This window comes from Drosophila virilis, chromosome 3 (genome assembly GCF_030788295.1).
Source record: "Drosophila virilis strain 15010-1051.87 chromosome 3, Dvir_AGI_RSII-ME, whole genome shotgun sequence".
Taxonomy (NCBI): Eukaryota; Metazoa; Arthropoda; class Insecta; order Diptera; family Drosophilidae; genus Drosophila; species Drosophila virilis.
Window position 1 is genome coordinate 10,473,122 of NC_091545.1, and position 18,930 is coordinate 10,492,051.

Below are 18,930 nucleotides of genomic sequence, written 5' to 3' on the forward strand. Positions count from 1 at the left end.
GCCATTCACACTAAACGCAAATGTTATCGATAACAAAACGCAACTTTTATATACGACATGGGAAAGAGAGCTTCGGAGACTGAATTTTGATCAAATTATGATTATTATTAGTTTACCTTGCCAATAACACATGACGCTAACCAAAACGATTAACACTTTCATGATGTTAATTACGCATTTTTATAGTTAAGCTCCGCAGTGTGTACCACACACACATGCATCCGAACATGTGTTTTTCGGAGAGTGGACATGCCTTCTTCTAAATTAGCGAATTATACCGGCAACTGAGACTGACGACTGAACTCTGCCCTTTTGTGCAATTATACCTGATATAGAAGAATAAAGCAAAGCATAGACGTGGTTTGACGTTGATAATACTAGATAAGCCGCGCAATTGAAAATTCAAATCTCTTAACGGCTGTTACGCGAGGCAGCGCCAAAAAAAACCGGTTGCTTCAAATTGGCCAACTTGAAAAGTGGAGTCGCAGGCGAGAAAGTAGAAATCTATTGATTTACAACGAACTGCTGCTGCCACGCCAACAAAATGCAGGAGGCGTTTGTAAATCTTAACGGCATACCTACGCACATCATAACGTGGGGCAAATGGATCGAGGAGTCGCTGAATGATGTACAGGAGTTGGTTATTTGCATAACAGGGAATCCGGGACTGCCAGGCTTTTACACGGAGTTCGGTGGTGCACTGCAACAGGAGCTGAGCTCCGACGGACAAAATTTGCCCGTCTGGGTGATAGGTGAGTCATATAAGCATTACGTGCGATTATTGCGCTCGCAATACAGTATTTGCTGGCTTCATGTGCAGGCCACGCTGGACACGATGATCCGCCCGAGGCGAGCATACGTGAGGTGCCGCAGCTCAGTGGCAACGAGGAGCTCTTCAATCTTGGTGGACAGATAGCGCACAAAATAGACTTTATCAAAAAGTATGTGCCGCGGCATGTAAAAATACATTTAATTGGGCACTCGATTGGCGCATGGATGATACTGCAGCTGCTCAAGGAGCAGGAGATAAGGGATCGCATCAAGAAGTGCTACATGCTATTTCCCACCGTGGAGCGCATGATGGAATCACCCAACGGCTGGCTATTCACCAAAGTTGTCATGCCACTTTATTCCGTTTTCGGTTACGTTTTCTTCAAACTGTTCAATTGGCTGCCTGTCTGGATACGCATCTTCCTTATACAAATATACTTCTTGATCTTTGCCATACCCAATCACTATATTGGCACCGCTCTCAAGTACACCAAACCATCGGTGGCGGAGAAGGTTGTGTTCCTGGCAGACGACGAAATGGGCCGTGTTCGCGGCTTGCAGCGTGATCTTGTCGAGGAGCATTTGCATCTGTTAAAGTTCTACTATGGCACCACAGACGGCTGGGTGCCGGTCTCCTACTACAATCAGCTCAAATTGGACTTTCCCCAAGTGGACGCACAGCTGGACAGCAAAGGCATCGCTCACGCATTCGTCTTGCGACATTCCAAGCCCATGGCAAGCATTGTTAGCAAAATGATACAGCAGAATTGAATCCCACATCCAGGTGGGCGCATTTAGCCAATTGTTGCCTAATCTTAATCTTTTAAGCGAATACTTGTAGACCACGATTAGTTTTTGGTAGAATGGAAAGTTATACAATGGACAAAATGGAATTTTAGGCCAGATGGTAATAGTGGTAATGAAGCATCGAATGCTCTAGTAAAATCTATTTACATTAGTTGATTTAATAAACAAACTGGTATAAAAGAAGTCCTCAGCTTATATTGTTCCAACAGATTTCATATTTTGCATTCTGCACGAGTTACATATAAGGGTTAACTTAACTTGAAGATTGATGAGCTGCTCAGTGTGGAGCTGCATCTGCGGCATGCACTTAATTACTAGCCGCTGACCCGGAACGAGATCGAGATCGGCTGCGCGATGGAGAACGCGAGCCGCTGCCGAGACGAGAACGCGAGCGCGACTTGGACTTGGAGTGGGTGCGCGAGCGCGAACGTGATCGGGACATTGATTTTGATTTGGACTTCGATTTGGATTTCGATCGTGTGCCCGAGCGCGAACGCGATCGGGATGCAGACTTCGAGCGTGAACGGGAGCCAGACTTGGAGCGAGAACGTGATCGTGAGCCCGAACGTGATCGTGATCTATCCGATTCGCCGCCAGACTCAATGCGATTTTTGGGTCGCTTGCGCTGTGCAACGCCATCGCTTTCGCTGCCACTGCGGCTCCTGCTGCGCTTTCGTCCATGATCGCTGCCACTTGCGCTGCCAGAACGGCTACCGCTCCTACTGCGACTGCGACTACCGCTCTTGCGGCTTCTGCTGCGGCTGCGGTCGCTGCCGCTGGCACTGCCTGAGCGGCTGCCACTGCGACTGCCGGATTTGCTACGGCTTCTGCTCCTGCTGCGACTGCGCTTGCCATCGCTCTCGGACTCGCTGGTCGATATTGTCTCCTTGGAGACAATTTTGAGACGCTGCTTGGCGGACAGCTTCTCCTTGGCTTCCTTGGCGTTCTTTTGCTGCTGCTTCTTTTTCTTCTGCTTTTTGTCGCCCCCGCCAGCAGATTCCTCTTCGCTGTCGCTCTCATACTTTTCGGCCTTGCGTTTGCGTCCGCTGCCCTTCTTGCGCTCAGCCTTGCTCTTCTTCTTGTTGGGCCGTTCGGCACCCTCGCGCGGAGCCCCATCACCGCTATCTGTGCCGGAGATGTAGTCATCCTTGCGCGGTCGTCCGCTGCCTTTCTTGCGTTCCTTTTCGGTTGGTGCGTCCGCTATGATCAGCAAATTCTTGGTCTTCTCCACGTATTCTTGTCGCTTGGCCAGCAGCTGATCTCGCGACGTTTTGGCTTCTTCCTCGCGTCGCTTGCGCTGCTCCTGCATCTTCAGCTTGAAGGCTTCGCGCTCCTCCTCTTGGCGGCGGCGCAGCGTGCGATCCTCCTCATCAATGCGACGCGCACGTCCCACGTGGTATTGCGCCTGCGACAAGAGATCCTGACAGGTGTTGGCCTCCACGCCGGCCACCTCGATATTAAAGCGCGTCTTGTCTCCATGCACGGACAGATATTGGAAATATCTAAATGGGGTACACATTGATATATTATAGTATTATTAAATTTGGAGCTACTCACTTGTGGGCCAACTCGAGTTCGTGCACCGCCTGCAGCACCACTTCCAGTGTTGACTTCTCATCCTTTAGTATGGCCATAGCTAGACGGGATAGCACTACAGCTATATTGAACAGCAGTACGGTGTCCTGAGGCGCGACACGACGCGCCTTGAGCAGCACAGCCTTGGCCTCCACCAGCTTATTGGCACGCAGATAGGCGCGTGCGAGGTACTGCATCACCTCGACATTGTTGTGTTTATAGAACTTCTTCATGCAATTCTCGTACATCTGTATGGCGCTGATGTACTGCTTCTGCTCGACGTAGACGTGGGCAATGTTTAGCCACACATCGCAAAAGTCGGCGGTGGCCTCGCGCACCTGGGCAAATATGTCGCGTGCCTCGATGACACAGCCCTTGTGGGCGAGCACGGCGCCGATGCCATTGGTGGCCCAAATATTGCGTGGATCCGTGCGCAATACCTGACACAAAAGAGTTTTTGAATAAGTTGAAGGTTCTGACTGGATTAATAACGCCTGCGCTTACCTGCTTGAAAATTGCCAGCGCCTTTTCCTGATGCTTGCGCTCCTTCTCCTTGTCACGGCTAGGCTGATGCAGTGTCTGCAGCGAGAAATTGCCCAACGCTATCAGCGAATAGGCATCCGAGGCAGTAGCCGGATTCTTAAGTATGGTCTCAAAGTTCTTTTGGCCCAGCGCGAATTGCATTTTGGCCAAATGCAAATTGCCAAGCAGCGATCTAGCATCCGGATTGTCGTTGTTTATATTGAGTGCATCCTTGAAGAAATCGGAGGCGACAAAGATCAGACCCTTATCACGTGCCATGCAGCCTAGTCGCAGATAGCAATCAATATAGTTGGGATGCTCCTTGAGTATCTCCTTGTATAGCTTGTCGGCCACATCAAAGCTGCTCATGGCCTCATTGAGGCGAGCCAGATTATATTTCATGGTGACCTGTATGGACTCGTAATACTTCACGTCCTTGTCCATCTCGGAGCTGGCATGCTTCAGCGCCGACTCCAGCGTGTCCTTGGCCAGTTTCAGATTGCCCAGACGATAATGCAGTGAGGCGACATTATTTTGTATCTCCGCTGGAATTTCGTATTTGGCCTTGTCACGCAAAATGCTCGAGGCAGTGCCATAGGCATTCAGCGAGGCCTGCAAATCATTTTGCTCCAATATCTGCGCCAACTCGATCCAGGCTTCTATGTCCTCGGGAAATTGCTCGGTGACCTTTTTAAGGTGTGTCTTGGCCATGTCACGCTTGGTCTGCGAATTGGAGTGTGCATACAGAGAGCCAAGGATTTTCATGGTCTCGTAGTTGCCTGGCTGAATTTTAAGCACTTTCTCAAAGCACTGCGCCGCCTGTAAATATATAATATGAAATATTTAGATTTGCATAATTAATAGTTTTTCCTGTTGTGACATTTACGTTTTCCGTATCTCCGCGATAGATGTACATCTGGCCGAGTCCGTAGTGGGGCAGCACAAAGTTAGCTGGCGCAATCTGTGTGGACTGATAGTAGTATTGGAAGGCCTGATCATAGTCGCTCTGTGCGTGAAAGCTTCTTGCCAGCTGGTAACAGCTCTCGGCGCGCATTGCCTCGTTTTCGGTATTGTGGAAGGCGTGCAGCGCCAGATGGTGCACCTTCTGGTAGTCCTTTTTGAAAAAAAAGTGATTGGCCAAATGATTCAAGACCATAGGATTTGCATTGTCAATGGTATAGGCCTTAGAAAGCATTTGCACGCCCAGCTTATTAGATTCCGGCTCTAGTTGATTTAGTTTAAGCACAGCCAGGCCAATTAAGGCGCCCACGCATTGCTGGTCCAGCTGCAGGGCACGCTCAAATGCCAGTTTTGCCTTTTCCGCATTGCCCATTTTCAGAAAGCAGTGCGCCATGCCAATGCGCACATTGGCTGGACAATTGGGATTTGTGCGTAGTGCCTTCTTGTAGAAGGCCATGGCACCGCGGTAATCCTTGCGATTGAATGCAATGCATGCCTTGCCCAGCAGCGATGGTATATTTGATGGCGATTGATTAAGCACAAAGTTGAATTGCGCATCCGCCTGATCCATTTTATCGCCTTCGAGCAGGCAGAAGTAGGCACGTCCCAGCAAATGGCTTTGATCGTACATGATAATCTTGTCCGCATTCGTGTATAGATTGGTGGCCTTCATGAACAGCTCGCGCTTTTTATCCTTGGACTTTTCCCTATACGCTTCCTGCACATAGTGGGCGGCCAGCATGTCGAAGGCGCGCATTTGATCCGTTTTAAAGTCACGGTAATCCAAGGTGCCCTTCTCACGAGCTGCCTCCAGCAGCATAATGAAGTCATCCGTCTTCTTTTGCTTGTAGTACGCCAGCTGCGAAATATATACACAAGCATTATTTATACTGCTCATTTGGAGCCCTGTTGTAATGTACTATTGCCACATACCGCCACATTGACCCATACGTGTAACGGTGCACGCTCCTGTAGCAATATGCTGAACACCTCGGAGCATTCGGGCAGTTGATCCGGGTCCACTTCGATGACCTGTAAGCATTTATTTTTTTTTAGTAAACGCCGCGTTACATACTAACACTACAGGCTGTTAAGCTTACCTCATCTGTGTCCTGCAGCGGAATTTCGATGCAAGTGGACATGATTGCAGTAAGCGTGGCTCAAAGGCCAAACAGTTGATGACTTTACGGCGTTTTATTACACAAAAACCACAATTTAATTTCCGAACGCGGTACGCTTGCTAAAAAAAAACATTGAGACCAACAACATATCGATACCCAGAGTTGCAGCAGCGATAGCATGCGATATATAGTTGAAGTAAATATCGAATAACTTTACTCGAATCTAGAATATGCCATCGATTGATTTGAGGTGGCATTGTTTATGGTCAAAATTATGTAGACAAATAACAAAAAATTTATTTAAAATTTAAGGCGATAATGTATTAGAGCCAAAATGCAAAGTGCCATTTGGCGAGCGGGCGTGCGGCAACTAGCGCCCAATGTGCGCGCCACATCAACAACAGTAACAACAGCAGCAGCAGCATCAGTAAGTAGACTCCAACTAAAAGTACACAAACAGAGCCAAACAGATGTTCTGTGCCGATTACGTAAGAGCTGTGTCAGTATAGCACAATTGGCGCAAAAGTCAACACGTGCGGCCGACAACAACAAACAGCTGTGCAGGCACACACACACGCACACGCACCCAAGCATACACGCGAGCGGACGAGCTGTCAGTGTTGCGCAGTATTCGAGATACTCGGCCAGTACAATCATGAACTCATACTGCAAGGAGCTGGATCTGATGGACTATGATATCATTGGGTTTGATCTGGATGGCACGCTTTTGCGCTATAATCTGCAGGAGATGACACCGCTCATCTATAATGTGCTTAAAGTGTATTTGGTGGAGCAGAAAGGCTACTCGCCGGCGCTGTTGACCAAAAAGCTGGACATGGATTTTCTGCAGAAGGGTCTCATGCTGGATGGACCGCGCGGCAATGTGCTGAAGCTGAGCAATGAGGCTGTCATTCTGCGTGCCTCGCATGGCACACGTCTGCTGAGCGATGATGAGATTGTGGCTGCTTACGGCGCCGCTCGACGCTGGGACGTAGCCACAGCCTTCTACAATGATCCACTTTCAACTTGGAATGGCCCAGCCGCTACGCAGATGCGCACGCTGCTCGATTACTTTGACATGCCCAGCGCGCTGGTATTTGCCCAAGCCGTGGATATCGTGGACAAGGACAGCGGTCCAAATGGCAGGCCCAAGGAGTACAACGTCTGGCGGGATCTGCTCGATGGCCTAATGCACAACTACAGCCGCGACAACTTCAAAAACGATCAGAGTCTCTACTTCAAGGCCATGCGCGCTGAGCCGCAGCGCTATGTGCTGCCCAGCAGCTCGAAGCTGCGCACCTGGCTCCAGCAATTGCGTGCCACGGGTAAAAAAGTGTTTCTGCTAACCGGCTCGAACATAGACTTTGCCGATCTGACGGCCACACAGGCCCTGGGTCCGGATTGGCAGCAGCAGTTCGACTACATAGTGACCTATGCCAAGAAACCGGGCTTCTTTACAATGCAACGCCCCTTCATGCGTGTGGATGATGTGGCCAAGTGTGAGCTGCCCGCCACGGAGTTGAGTCTGCAGGCAGAGCTCAAACCGGGCGATGTCTACTCGCAGGGCAACTGGCATCAGCTGCATCAGTCGATGGCCAAGCAGTTGAACAAAGACATAAGCGCAGCGCGTGCGCTTTATTTTGGTGATAACATCATACAGGATATCTATACGCCCGTGAAGCATCGCGACTTTGACACAGTGGCCATTGCCGAGGAGCTGTTTCTGATGGAGCAAAAGGACTATCCCTACCGGGCGGTGCTGGCCTCTAAGTTCTGGGATTCGTATTTCATCAGCGGCAACACGCCCACGCTATGGTCCGGCTTCATAGCTAATTACGCACAAATCTGTGTGTCCTCCATGGAGCAGATGGCACAAACGTCGCCCACCGAACGTCTCGTATGCAACAATGTCAACGGCTTCTATCCGGCGCTGCCCAAACAGCTCGAGTGCAGCAACCTCACGACCTGTTGGCACGGCGGCGGCGTCTGATAAGATCCCCTCGGTACTTGATAGAAAAGTACTCGAAGCACAATCTCAAAATTGAGCCATAGGCGGCTGCATCCGAAATTGAACTGCAAGCAAATTGTAGAGATAAAAATTATAGTCGAAATAAATTAAAGCAATAAACAATGTCGCAGAGATTTACATTCAGCTAGACAAGAAACAATATTCCATACAATATTAACTCAGGCTAGCCTTTACTTTGTCAATTTCTCGAGTATTTTGTAGAGTATTCAAATGTTCGCATACTAATTCTAACTTTAAGCAACCATTTGCCTACAACATTTATAAACGTACAAATCTTTTATCTTGAGCAACGGAAGGGTTACATATATTGATATATATAGGGTAACATATTTTGTAACCCTTCCGCTGCTTAAGATAAGTGATATATATATATATATATATTTAAGACCCGATCGAGACGAATAGGTCAATGCATACTATTTTTAATAAACGTTTTCTAGCTTCAACTTTTTTAATACTATTAATAGTATGAATGTTTCCCTTATAATCAAATGTTTTTTGAGCTAAGGGTTCTTAGAAAATGTATCTAAAGTTGACAATTAAAATAAAATTATCTCCAGTTTCTAAATAATCTTTGTTTTTTGGGAGGAGTTCTTGCTTGATTCTTGTTGCTGGCAAGTAAGTTAAAGAGATTGGAATACTATATGACAGATCATATATAGGAATGATTGATTTTTCAGTTGAGTTCTTGCATATAGGATATTTCGCAAAAGACACATAGCTTTCGATCTAGATATACCCATCGAAATCGGTCAATATTAAAGCTGTCGCCATGCAATTAGGTATTTAAAATTTATAGATATCAATACAAAGTTTCAGACTACACTTAGATTTGTGAACAAGCATAATACCAAAGGAAAATAATAAACAATACATATTGTGACTATACAGCAGAGGGTAATAACGGAAGCAATTCAATTCAATTGATTCTATTGACTAATTTAGATGATGCGCTCAACGGCCAGAGCGATGCCCATGCCGCCGCCAATGCATAGCGAGGCGATGCCGCGACGTCCGCCAGTACGCTGCAGGGCGTAGAGCAATGTGACCAGGACACGTGCGCCCGAGGCGCCAATGGGATGGCCCAGTGCAATGGCGCCGCCATGCACATTCACTTTGCTGGCATCCAGCTGAAGGCACTGAAGCACGGCGAGCGACTGAGCGGCAAACGCTTCGTTCAGCTCATAGAGATCCACTTCATCACGGCTCCAGCCGATTTTGGTCAGCTGCAAGTGCACAGATTACAATGGGCAGGAGAAACAGCTAAAGAGCAAATGCTTACCAGTGCTTCCACAGCGGACACTGGACCCAGGCCCATGACTTTGGGCTCAATGCCAGTCTGTGCCCAGCCGACAATTTTGGCCAGTGGCTTGAGGCCGCGCTTGTTAAGCTCCTCGCCGGACATGAGCAGTAGCGCTGCAGCCGAATCGTTAACGCCGGATGCATTGCCGGGTGTGATGGTGCCGCCCTCCTTGAAGGCGGCACGCAACTTTTGCAGGCCCTCCACATTGCTGCCGCTCTTGATGTACTCGTCTTTGCTAAATAGCTGTGTGCCCTTGCGATCCTTGATCTCGACGGGCACAATCTCGGCGTCAAAATAGCCCTGCTGCTGTGCCAGTTCGGCGCGCTGCTGCGACTGCACCGCATAGGCATCCTGGGCCTCGCGGCTTATTTGATACTTCTCCGCCAGATTCTCGGCTGTGATGCCCATGTGTATGTTCTCCATGGCATCGGTCAGGCCATCGTTGAGCATGGAGTCCAGTAGCGTGCCAGCGCCCATTTTAACGCCCTGGCGCAGATGCATGACATGCGGTGCCAGGGACATGCTCTCCTGGCCGCCAGCAATAACGATCTGTGCATCGCCCGTGCGTATCGCCTGGTAGCCCAATGCGACGGTTCTGGAAAATGCAGTCAGATGTTGTAAGTGCATCCAAGTCAAGCCCAGTGCTGATATACCCACTTCAGACCCGAGCCGCAGAGCATATTGATGCCATAGGCGGGCACCTCGATGGGCAGGCCAGCTTTGAGTGCGGCCTGGCGGGCGGGATTCTGACCTTGACCTGCCGTCAGTGCCTGTTGACAACCAAAATTCAGTTCTAGCCATTTACATAACAAATTTAAGCAAATTATATGCGATAAAAAATCCACTTAAACAATTGCCTCGCTGATAAGCAACAATTGGGCAATTTGGGTTTGTACCTGGCCCATGATGACTTCATTGACTTGCGGCGCCTCGACATTGGCACGCTTCAGCACCTCCTGGATGACCACGCTGCCCAGATCGGATGCCTTCAGTTTAGAAAGTGTTCCATTGAAGCTGCCTAAATATGCCGAAAAGAGAAAGTTTCACAAATACTTAGGAATTACATCAGATTTTTCTGAAACTGCGCTCTCTTTACCAATGGGCGTTCGCGCCGCAGACACAATGAACACGTCAGACATGGCTGGCTAATAATATTTTTAGCAAATGTTTACACTTTAAGTGATAAATTAGCAATAATTATTGCACTTAGCAGCAACTGTGCGTTGAGGGCGCGCTGAAACAAATGATTCGCCGCGGCAGGCAGGTAGTTCACAATTGTATTCGCCGCGGCGATGATATGCTGCTAGCACACCTTCAATATATTGACACTCGATAGCTATTTTCAAAATTTTGATTATTGATTATAAGTTAGTATAAACTTATCAGTTCTTAGCCGTTTTATCAATTTTCTTTTTATTATTAATCTTAGACGCGTGGAGTGCTTCGTATACTTCTGTGTCTATCTAAAAAAATATTTAATTGCATAAAATCTAAATTCTTTTCATGTATTAAAATGTATAAAACATTTTAACCAATGAATGTTGTTTTGGTTTGAAAAGCTAGTTTATACGCAGCACAATAATTAACTAAAGTTTTTAAGATAAGTGTCTTTTAATCATAATCAAATAATGGAATGCCACTTTGTATTTGAAATAAAGCCAAAACTATCGATATTGACAGCTCAGTTAATAGACATCGATAACAGCGATAGCTAGTTTTTTAGTTGCCCTCAATCTATCGATGGGTTATTATATCGATACGGTATCTCGGTACACAGAAAATTATTTTTTGCTGAAAAAACGCACAAAACGCGCTTTGTTAACGCAATAAGAACAAAAGCGACCCAAACAGCGACTCCTGGACAGTTCGCTAGCCATAAAACTTGTGCAGATTGAGGCCGAGTCGCCGTTTTACGGAGCCGACCAAGAGCCACAGCGTCGACAGCAGCAGCAGCAGCAGCAGCAACAGACCCAGCCCTCGCCCAACGGCAACAACAACACCACCACCCTAACCAAGGCAACAACAACAACTGCAACAGCCGCACAATCACACAAAGCAGCAACAGCAGCAGCAGCAAACGCAACAAATATGCAGGCGATTAAGTGTGTCGTCGTGGGTGACGGTGCTGTGGGTAAGACGTGCCTGCTCATCAGCTACACGACAAATGCGTTTCCCGGCGAATATATACCCACCGTATTTGACAATTACTCCGCGAATGTGATGGTCGATGCGAAACCCATCAATTTGGGACTGTGGGATACGGCCGGTCAGGAGGATTATGATCGTTTGCGTCCATTATCGTATCCACAGACCGATGTCTTTCTCATTTGCTTCTCGCTGGTCAATCCGGCCTCGTTTGAGAACGTGCGAGCCAAATGGTATCCGGAGGTGCGCCATCATTGCCCCAGCACGCCCATCATTTTGGTGGGCACCAAGCTGGATTTGCGCGACGACAAGAACACGATTGAGAAGCTGCGCGACAAGAAACTGGCGCCGATCACATACCCACAGGGTCTGGCCATGGCCAAGGAGATTGGCGCTGTTAAATATTTGGAGTGCTCGGCGCTAACGCAAAAGGGCCTAAAGACCGTCTTCGATGAGGCTATTAGATCGGTGCTTTGTCCCGTTCTGCAGCCTAAATCCAAGCGCAAATGCGCTCTGCTCTAATTTTAAGATGCACAAACACACACACACACACAATACACTCACACACAGACACACACACACACGCAACAAGAACACCCACGAAGCATTGTATTTGTATTTGTCGTCAAGTCTATTTAATAACGTAATATTATTAACTAATAACAATTATGTAACATAAGCAGCAGCAACTAGCGAGCTGACTCGAGAGGAGTCCAGCTTCCGGCATACTCCGGACCTGGTCAGCCTGCCACACGATGTATTTTCTGCTTTGTTGAAACTTGCCCACTTTAAAACAGGGGGAAAAACCGAATTTTCTACTAACTCTTCTTGTTCTGTTAGACGTCCTTAATTGTTCAACTAAGTCGTTTCGTTTCGTGTGTTTTTGTTTGTTTGTTTATGCTTTCGATTTGAACTAATTTCAAACATGTGCATTAATTTGAACTAAAAGTTAATTAAAATTAATGTTGTAAAACCAAAAAAAAAAAAAAAACAAAAACGAAAAAAAAAACATAACTAAATAGAGTGAAAATTGTATTGTAAAGAGCTGAGCATAAAGAAATGTTTGGCCTCGTAAAGTAGGCGAAAGTTGAAAAATGATGCAGTGCAGCAGCCAGTAAACGTTCCACTGCACAATGCAAGACAACAAAAAACAAACAATTACATTATAAAACACACACTCACACACCCACACACACACATTGTATTTAGATGTTGATTGAAACTGTTGCCAAGTATCAAAGGAAGCTAGGTAAAGGCAAAGAATTAGGCAGAATTGCAGCTAAACAAATACACAAACGTATATTAAATTAAAATCAAGAACAGATTCATGTATGAGATGCGCTTCCTAACGGCATCAAACAGCACCAGATTTCCAGATTGTGGAAACTAAATGAAAAATTAAGAACGTTTTTAATTGCTAAAAGAAAGAAAAAAAAAACAAAAAGAAGAAAAACCAGGAGCTACCATACATAATAATAAGATAATGTCCTTCGTATACTATGTACATGTACTGATTTAAAATACACAAAGAAAACGCAGAAAACAAAATATTTGAAACATTTTGAATACTTTGTATTTTAAATATTCGAAAACGCATCAAATTATAAACATACATATACATAAATGTGTCAATGGAAGTCAAATAAAGCATACAAAAAATTTCAATACACGCGATCTCTTGAGTACCCGCAATCCGAGCCATATGTGCCCTATATATACATGTATATATACATATATATATATATGCTTTTATATGAATATGTATATATAGGCATTAGCAATTTCCAGCAACCTGTCTGCTTTGGTTTTCAATTTCAACGTTGACAAAACGCTTATCACAGCGAAAGAAATATAATACAAATTGAAAACCGACAGAAAAGAAAAGAATGAAATCAACGTTCAGCGCGGGGTCGTCGGAGATTTGTTTTTGTTGGAATGTTCTCGCAGCTGGAAATTAATCGGGCACAGCGGCAGCAACAACAAAATCGTTTTATGTTTATGTTATATGGAGGCGGACGCGCCTAACATGTGTGTACATCGAGTGTGTGTGTGTGTGCGTGTGTGTATCTGTGGCCGGTTGTCTACCCATGACGTGTCCATATGAACAAGAGAGAAATTATGAACGCGCAACCCCATGGACCGGACCAATCGTCGAGAGGCTGTGCGGCTGGCTGGCTGACGTGTATGTTTTGGGATGCATATCAATTAAAGCTGAAATCAAACCAATTGAACAGGAATGGAACCGGGTGGGGAGTTATTCTATAGCGTTAAGTCTGTTATAATGCACTTGCAGAGTCGGGCTTACATGGCTAAATGTATTACATGGTATTTGGCATTCGAGTTGGGAGTTGTAACTTATTAGCTAGAGACTTGTAGTTAATCTCTCTCTGCGATCTTAGAACTCGTCATGGCGTGCCAGTGCCTCGCCGAAGTCGGTGACTTGGGAGCCTACGAATACGTCGTATTTATCGAGCACTTCGGCTTTGGTTAGCTTCTCGTCGTTATCCTCGTCAGCCTCGAATATCAAATGCTTGGCCTCGCTCTCGGCATGGTCAAAGTCATTCGGCACAATCCATTGGCGTATTTCCGCCTCGGTTAAGTAACCATCTTGGTCTAGGTCGCGATGCTTGGAAAATGCTTCACGTTCGCTGAGCACCCATTCGGGCTCATCCTCATTAGGCTCTGAGGGACGGTACATGTCGCCAATGTATTCGTCTACGGAGATTTTGCCATCCTTGTCTTTGTCCAAATCCTCGGTGGTCTCCTGCAGTACTACATCACGCATGGTCGGATGTTCCTCAGGATGCAAGAAGGCTGTAAACTCCTCGCGCGTCAATTTATCGTCCAGATCCTGATCGGCCACAGCCCAGCGACGGCGATCTCGTTTCAGCATGCTCTTGTAAGAGATACCTGCCAAGGATTCGTATTACTTTCGAGAATCATTAAATCAGCGCCATGGGCTTACCATGCTCCTCCTGCTCCAGTTCCTCCTTATCCAGTGTATCCATAAAACCATAAATAGAGTTGCGATACGTTTCCCAGCTAATGGTTGTCTCGTTATCCGGATTGTGCTGACGCCATAGTCGACCCACATCTTCGTCGATGTAGCGACGCTGCGTGTACTGAATCCAGGCTTTGAGCTCAGCCAGCGTTATGAAACCATCCTTATCTTCGTCAATGCGGTCCACAATCAGACCGAGGCGTCGCTTGCTCTCCTCCGGCGAGAGTTCATCGTACTTCTTGGCCTCGTCAGCGCCCAAAAATGCTTCGTGGTCAAACTGGGTATTGTGCTCGCCTCCATCGAAATGCTTGGCATGCAGCGAGTCGTGCTCCAGCGGATTGTGCGGCACTTCACCGGCCGCCGGTATGCTAGAAGCGGCGGCCAAGCTTATCACAGCGGCAGCAACAAGTAGAAAGGTTCCAGTATTCATTTTGTTAAGCGGAGCGACGTCTGCTCGCTTTGAGTATTCAAACAAAAGTAATTCGAGTTAGAACTAATTCATCAAACGACGCCTAAAGTATCGATGTTTATAAACGATAGTTTTCGAATTCTGATTGGGCGAATTTATCGACTGCGTATCGATACCATGCGATAAGAATTTCTTAGACAAAATCTTCCGCATTCTGCGTTATGCTTGAAAATCCTGGAGAGGATCAGCGTTCCAAAAAGCGAAAGGTGATGGGTGCGGGCGAGCCGAAGACTGCGGGCAATCTCGAGGCGACCCAGCAACAGCTGGAATCCGATTGGAATTCGCCCAGTTTAATGGTACTCTTCGATGGTGGCGATCTTAACAAGGCCATGGATCATCTTCTGGGCTCACTGCAAAATCCATTCGCGAAGCATGCGGTGGCCACATTGTTCATCCAGGAGAGCGTGCGTGAGCCGGTTATAAAGCTTTTGGTGGAGCAATTGAAGCCGCTTCAACCGCAAATTTACAATCATCCCAATTATGTGCGCTCACGGGCCAAACTGCAGCAGCTCAGGTCGGAAATAATTGTTGGCAATCCGAAGACGGTGCCAGCACATGCCACGCCCATGCTGGTCTGTGACATATCCCACAAATATTTGGGCGATGGACCAACGGGCATCATCACGATGCACACATTCCGCACACCCAAAGATGCTATCCAGGTGATTTTGCAGGACACGCTCGTCTACGGTTCGGTTAGCATCTGGCATGAGAAGATCGCCAGCGCCTATGAGATGTGCGATCTGCTCAAGAATGACACCTTTATGATCAACTGCTTTAATGTTGATCTGGCGCCAATAAGGCCTGCCTTCGAAGCCGGCAAAAATGATGTGTTGATCGAAGGTGGCTATCACTACGAGATCCTCACTAAAAATGAGAAGAGCAAGATGGTTGTCAGTGCCGTAGGCTCCATATTTGTCAAATGATCCCGCGAATGTTATCCTGCTGATATGTATAAATCGTCAATAGTTTTAAGTTTATTAAATAAATAATAATAAAGCAAAAGCTATTTACAAGTGGGCACGAGCGGCGAGTACATTTATTTGTTGCTTGGAGCTGGCACACCAGGATCGTTGACGTCCTGGTTGAGCGAACTGAAGTCGCCAGTGTTGCAGGAAATGCTTGGAATATCAAAATTGGAGAACCCACGATAATTGGCCACCTCCGGCTTAAGGGGGGATGGCAAGAGTGCACCTGCGAGTGGCACATCGCAGTCTATTAAACTGTCCGTTGTGGTGTCCAGCAGGCTGAGCTCAGCCGCGCTGTTCGGAACGGTACTTGCGATCTGCTGTCGCTGCTGCACAAGCGGATCAAATTCATCTAGATTTAATTTGGACTCATCTGCGACGCTGTTCTCGCCGCTTTGGTCAGACAAATCGAAATCGTAGTTGATATTTGTCAATCCACCCTGAAATTCCGAGCCTAGCATCAACACGTCTCCATTTTCGGATGACTCCTCCAGCAGCGAGACTGCATCAAAGGGTGTATAATTGAATATAGGCGAGGCAAAGAGCTGATCTGGCTGCGGTAGATTTTGATGCAGCGGTGACAGGCGTCCCACAGAGCCAATGCTGGTGTCCTTGAGTGCCAAGGTATGCGCCGCTTCCAAGTGGGAATCCTCGTGCGTAGCGAGTTCCTTTTCCTTAGATTTAGCTGACAATTGGTGCTGACCTAGCCCACCACTGAGTAGATTTGTTTGGTAGTGGCCAGCAACCGCTTCTACGCCATCCTGTGACAAATGGGCGCGCGCCTGACTTATAAGAAACGGCGGCGTTTTAATGGGCAGCAGCGTTAGCGGCGCCTTGGCCATTACCGTGTCCACCTTCTCGGTCACCTCGCGCTGGAACTCAATGAGCTCGCGCTCAAAGTCCTTAATGCCCGTGGCAATAACCGAGTTACGTTTCTGTAGCTGTTCCATGCATTTCATATTCTCAGATATAAGATGCAGGCTCTCGCAGGCCAACAACGCGCTCTCCCAGGGTGTGCTGTAAGTCTGTTCGCCGGACATCAAAGCATCGAACTCCTCGGCGCCAATGCTCAAGCTCTCACCATTTAGATTCTCAATGAAGGCAATGGCCGAGCAGAGATTGGTGAAATAGTAGCCACCCTCGCCGCTCATGACACGCGATGCGTTTGTAAAACGGTTGACAAAGTTCAGGTTGCTGTGCAGACGGACGGGATTCGCTTTGAGCACCACAAAGATAAGCGCCGGCAAGAAGTCATCTGCACTGGCTGGTCCGCCCGTGGAACGTTTCAACAGCTCGAAAATGTGACGACAGCAGCGCACCGTGCACAGCAGCTTCTCCTGCGGCGAATAGTAGGAGTCGATCCCGACCAGTTCCGATATGGCATTGTAGACCAAATCACGGGCCTCCGCATTAACCTCGTCAATGCTGCAGTCTAGATGCTTGGCTGTTATCCAGCTCAATTGTCGTATGCGCTTTTGGACCTTTATATCGCTCTCCTCGTCTGTGGTGAAGTACGGACTAAATAGGAGACTACATGCAAAGATAAGATGAGAGATGGCAGTGGCATTGAACGGATGATGACTCACTTGTGATTCTGTGTCATCACAACTTTCTCGAAGAAGTCTATGGCACTATCGCGATCCTCGTTGGTGGCAATCTCGAAGCGTTGATCGTTGTGTACAATATCCGCGACTCTGGTGTAGGCATTCTGCACGAGATCGGACAGTTCATCCACATTTTTGGTACTGTTGTTGTTCATGTATTTGCGTATTTCGTGGTCTAGTCGTTGGATCTCGCTTTTCAGCTTCCGCTTGGCATCGTCCGGTATGCGCAGTTGACGCAGCTGCAGCATAAACTGCTTCTCCGTGGCACTTGGCACTCGTGGCTGTTGCGGGACTGCCAATTTATTTTTCAATGTCTTTTGCAGCACGGCGGGCACAGTGAACTTCTTCCTGGGCATTGTGCTGCTGGCTGTTGGTGTCTCGTTGTGTGGCTGCTCCTTCTCAGGCTGCTTCTTTGGTTTAGCACGGCCCAGCGAGAGCGAATGCTGCGGCGACTTGTGCTCCATGGTTCCGCCAGCGGAACTGGCGCCAGTGTACAACGCTTCATGATCCTCGCTGGCTCTCTCTGTGGTCAATGGGAATTACAAATATGACTAAGTGCTACAAATAGATAAATCGCAGCAGCTTGCTTACGCTTTTTCCGCTGCTTATCGTTGCGCTCGCGGAAACATTTCGAGCAGAGTCCATCGAACTGTGTGTTGCCGTAGAAGCCGCAGCCCTGTCGGCACTTTAGATCTTGCTGCCCGATTCGCAGCATGGGCGCACGGTTCGCCATCGTTGGGCGTGGCTTTTACACACTTTTGATTGCTATAATTTATTTTTTACAACTGTCCGACTCGATTTTGGGCGAAGATTTTATTTACAGTCGAAGCAGCCATTCGATTGCAGAGAAACAGCTGATACCAAACTTATCGCATAAATGTATCGATGTTTGTTAACGATACTTTTCTAAAATATTTGCCCTCTAAGTTTCGACATCGAATAGTTTGGTGGCAATTTTAAAAACGGTGCCAATATAGCTTGTCATTCTATTTGCATTAGCAGCGCAGCTTGATGCAAACTGGGCATGCATTTAAACAAAGAGTTACGTGTACGTGTACGTGTACATACATATATACAAAAAAATATACATACATATATACATACATACATACATACATACATACATACATACATACATACATACATACATACATACATACATACATACATACATACATACATACATACATACATACATACATACATACATACATACATACATACATACATACATACATACATACATACATACATACATACATACATACATACATACATACATACATAAATACATACACACATACATACATACATACATACATACATACATACATAAATACATACATACATACATACATACATACATACATACATACATACACACATATACATACATACATCTACATACATACATCTACATACATACATCTACATACATACATCTACATACATACATCTACATACATACATCTACATACATACATCTACATACATACATCTACATACATACATCTACATACATATCTACTTACCTGCCCCACCTCCTCCTGGTCCGCCGCCTCCTGGGGTTGCTCCTCCACCGGCCGCTGGAGCCAACTGACTGCCTTGTTGAATTTCACCAAGGCCTACTTAAATTTTTGAGAATCGAGGAGGAG

General features: G+C 46.8%; 8 protein-coding genes across 8 annotated transcripts; 4 read left to right on the top strand and 4 right to left on the bottom strand.

The window, feature by feature from the left end:
• The first annotated feature begins 261 nt into the window (after positions 1-261).
• sturkopf (lipid droplet associated hydrolase sturkopf) lies at positions 262-1,761 on the top strand. The gene is made up of 2 exons (XM_002047002.4): positions 262-752; positions 821-1,761. The coding sequence occupies exons 1-2, from the start codon at positions 545-547 to the stop codon at positions 1,540-1,542; spliced, it is 930 nt and encodes a 309-aa protein (XP_002047038.1). The 5' UTR covers positions 262-544; the 3' UTR covers positions 1,543-1,761.
• Positions 1,754-5,902, bottom strand: Ctr9 (RNA polymerase-associated protein Ctr9). Its single transcript, XM_002047003.4, has 6 exons — positions 5,736-5,902; positions 5,569-5,667; positions 4,562-5,494; positions 3,658-4,494; positions 3,136-3,593; positions 1,754-3,080 (listed from the first exon to the last, which is right to left on the bottom strand). The coding sequence occupies exons 1-6, from the start codon at positions 5,775-5,777 to the stop codon at positions 1,886-1,888; spliced, it is 3,564 nt and encodes a 1,187-aa protein (XP_002047039.1). The 5' UTR covers positions 5,778-5,902; the 3' UTR covers positions 1,754-1,885.
• A 94-nt stretch (positions 5,903-5,996) lies between these two features.
• On the top strand, positions 5,997-7,898 carry Nt5a (5' nucleotidase A). The gene has a single exon (XM_002047004.4). It carries the CDS (start codon positions 6,091-6,093, stop codon positions 7,744-7,746), a length of 1,656 nt encoding a protein of 551 aa, XP_002047040.2. The 5' UTR covers positions 5,997-6,090; the 3' UTR covers positions 7,747-7,898.
• A 660-nt stretch (positions 7,899-8,558) lies between these two features.
• Positions 8,559-10,344, bottom strand: Acat2 (Acetyl-CoA acetyltransferase 2). The gene is made up of 5 exons (XM_002047005.3): positions 10,185-10,344; positions 9,985-10,106; positions 9,746-9,858; positions 9,068-9,683; positions 8,559-9,011 (listed from the first exon to the last, which is right to left on the bottom strand). The coding sequence occupies exons 1-5, from the start codon at positions 10,225-10,227 to the stop codon at positions 8,727-8,729; spliced, it is 1,179 nt and encodes a 392-aa protein (XP_002047041.1). The 5' UTR covers positions 10,228-10,344; the 3' UTR covers positions 8,559-8,726.
• A 474-nt stretch (positions 10,345-10,818) lies between these two features.
• Rac1 (ras-related protein Rac1) lies at positions 10,819-14,480 on the top strand. Its single transcript, XM_002047006.4, has one exon. It carries the CDS (start codon positions 11,177-11,179, stop codon positions 11,753-11,755), a length of 579 nt encoding a protein of 192 aa, XP_002047042.1. The 5' UTR covers positions 10,819-11,176; the 3' UTR covers positions 11,756-14,480.
• scf (Calumenin scf) lies at positions 13,488-14,746 on the bottom strand. Its single transcript, XM_002047007.2, has 2 exons — positions 14,199-14,746; positions 13,488-14,143 (listed from the first exon to the last, which is right to left on the bottom strand). The coding sequence occupies exons 1-2, from the start codon at positions 14,662-14,664 to the stop codon at positions 13,629-13,631; spliced, it is 981 nt and encodes a 326-aa protein (XP_002047043.1). The 5' UTR covers positions 14,665-14,746; the 3' UTR covers positions 13,488-13,628.
• A 118-nt stretch (positions 14,747-14,864) lies between these two features.
• Positions 14,865-15,629, top strand: LOC6622764 (uncharacterized). Its single transcript, XM_032435469.1, has one exon. The coding sequence runs from the start codon at positions 14,865-14,867 to the stop codon at positions 15,627-15,629; it is 765 nt and encodes a 254-aa protein (XP_032291360.1).
• Positions 15,630-15,656: 27 nt separating this feature from the next.
• Positions 15,657-18,205, bottom strand: Rabex-5 (Rabaptin-5-associated exchange factor for Rab5). The gene is made up of 3 exons (XM_002047009.4): positions 17,867-18,205; positions 17,258-17,798; positions 15,657-17,201 (listed from the first exon to the last, which is right to left on the bottom strand). The coding sequence occupies exons 1-3, from the start codon at positions 18,006-18,008 to the stop codon at positions 15,743-15,745; spliced, it is 2,142 nt and encodes a 713-aa protein (XP_002047045.1). The 5' UTR covers positions 18,009-18,205; the 3' UTR covers positions 15,657-15,742.
• Between the last annotated feature and the right edge of the window lie 725 nt (positions 18,206-18,930).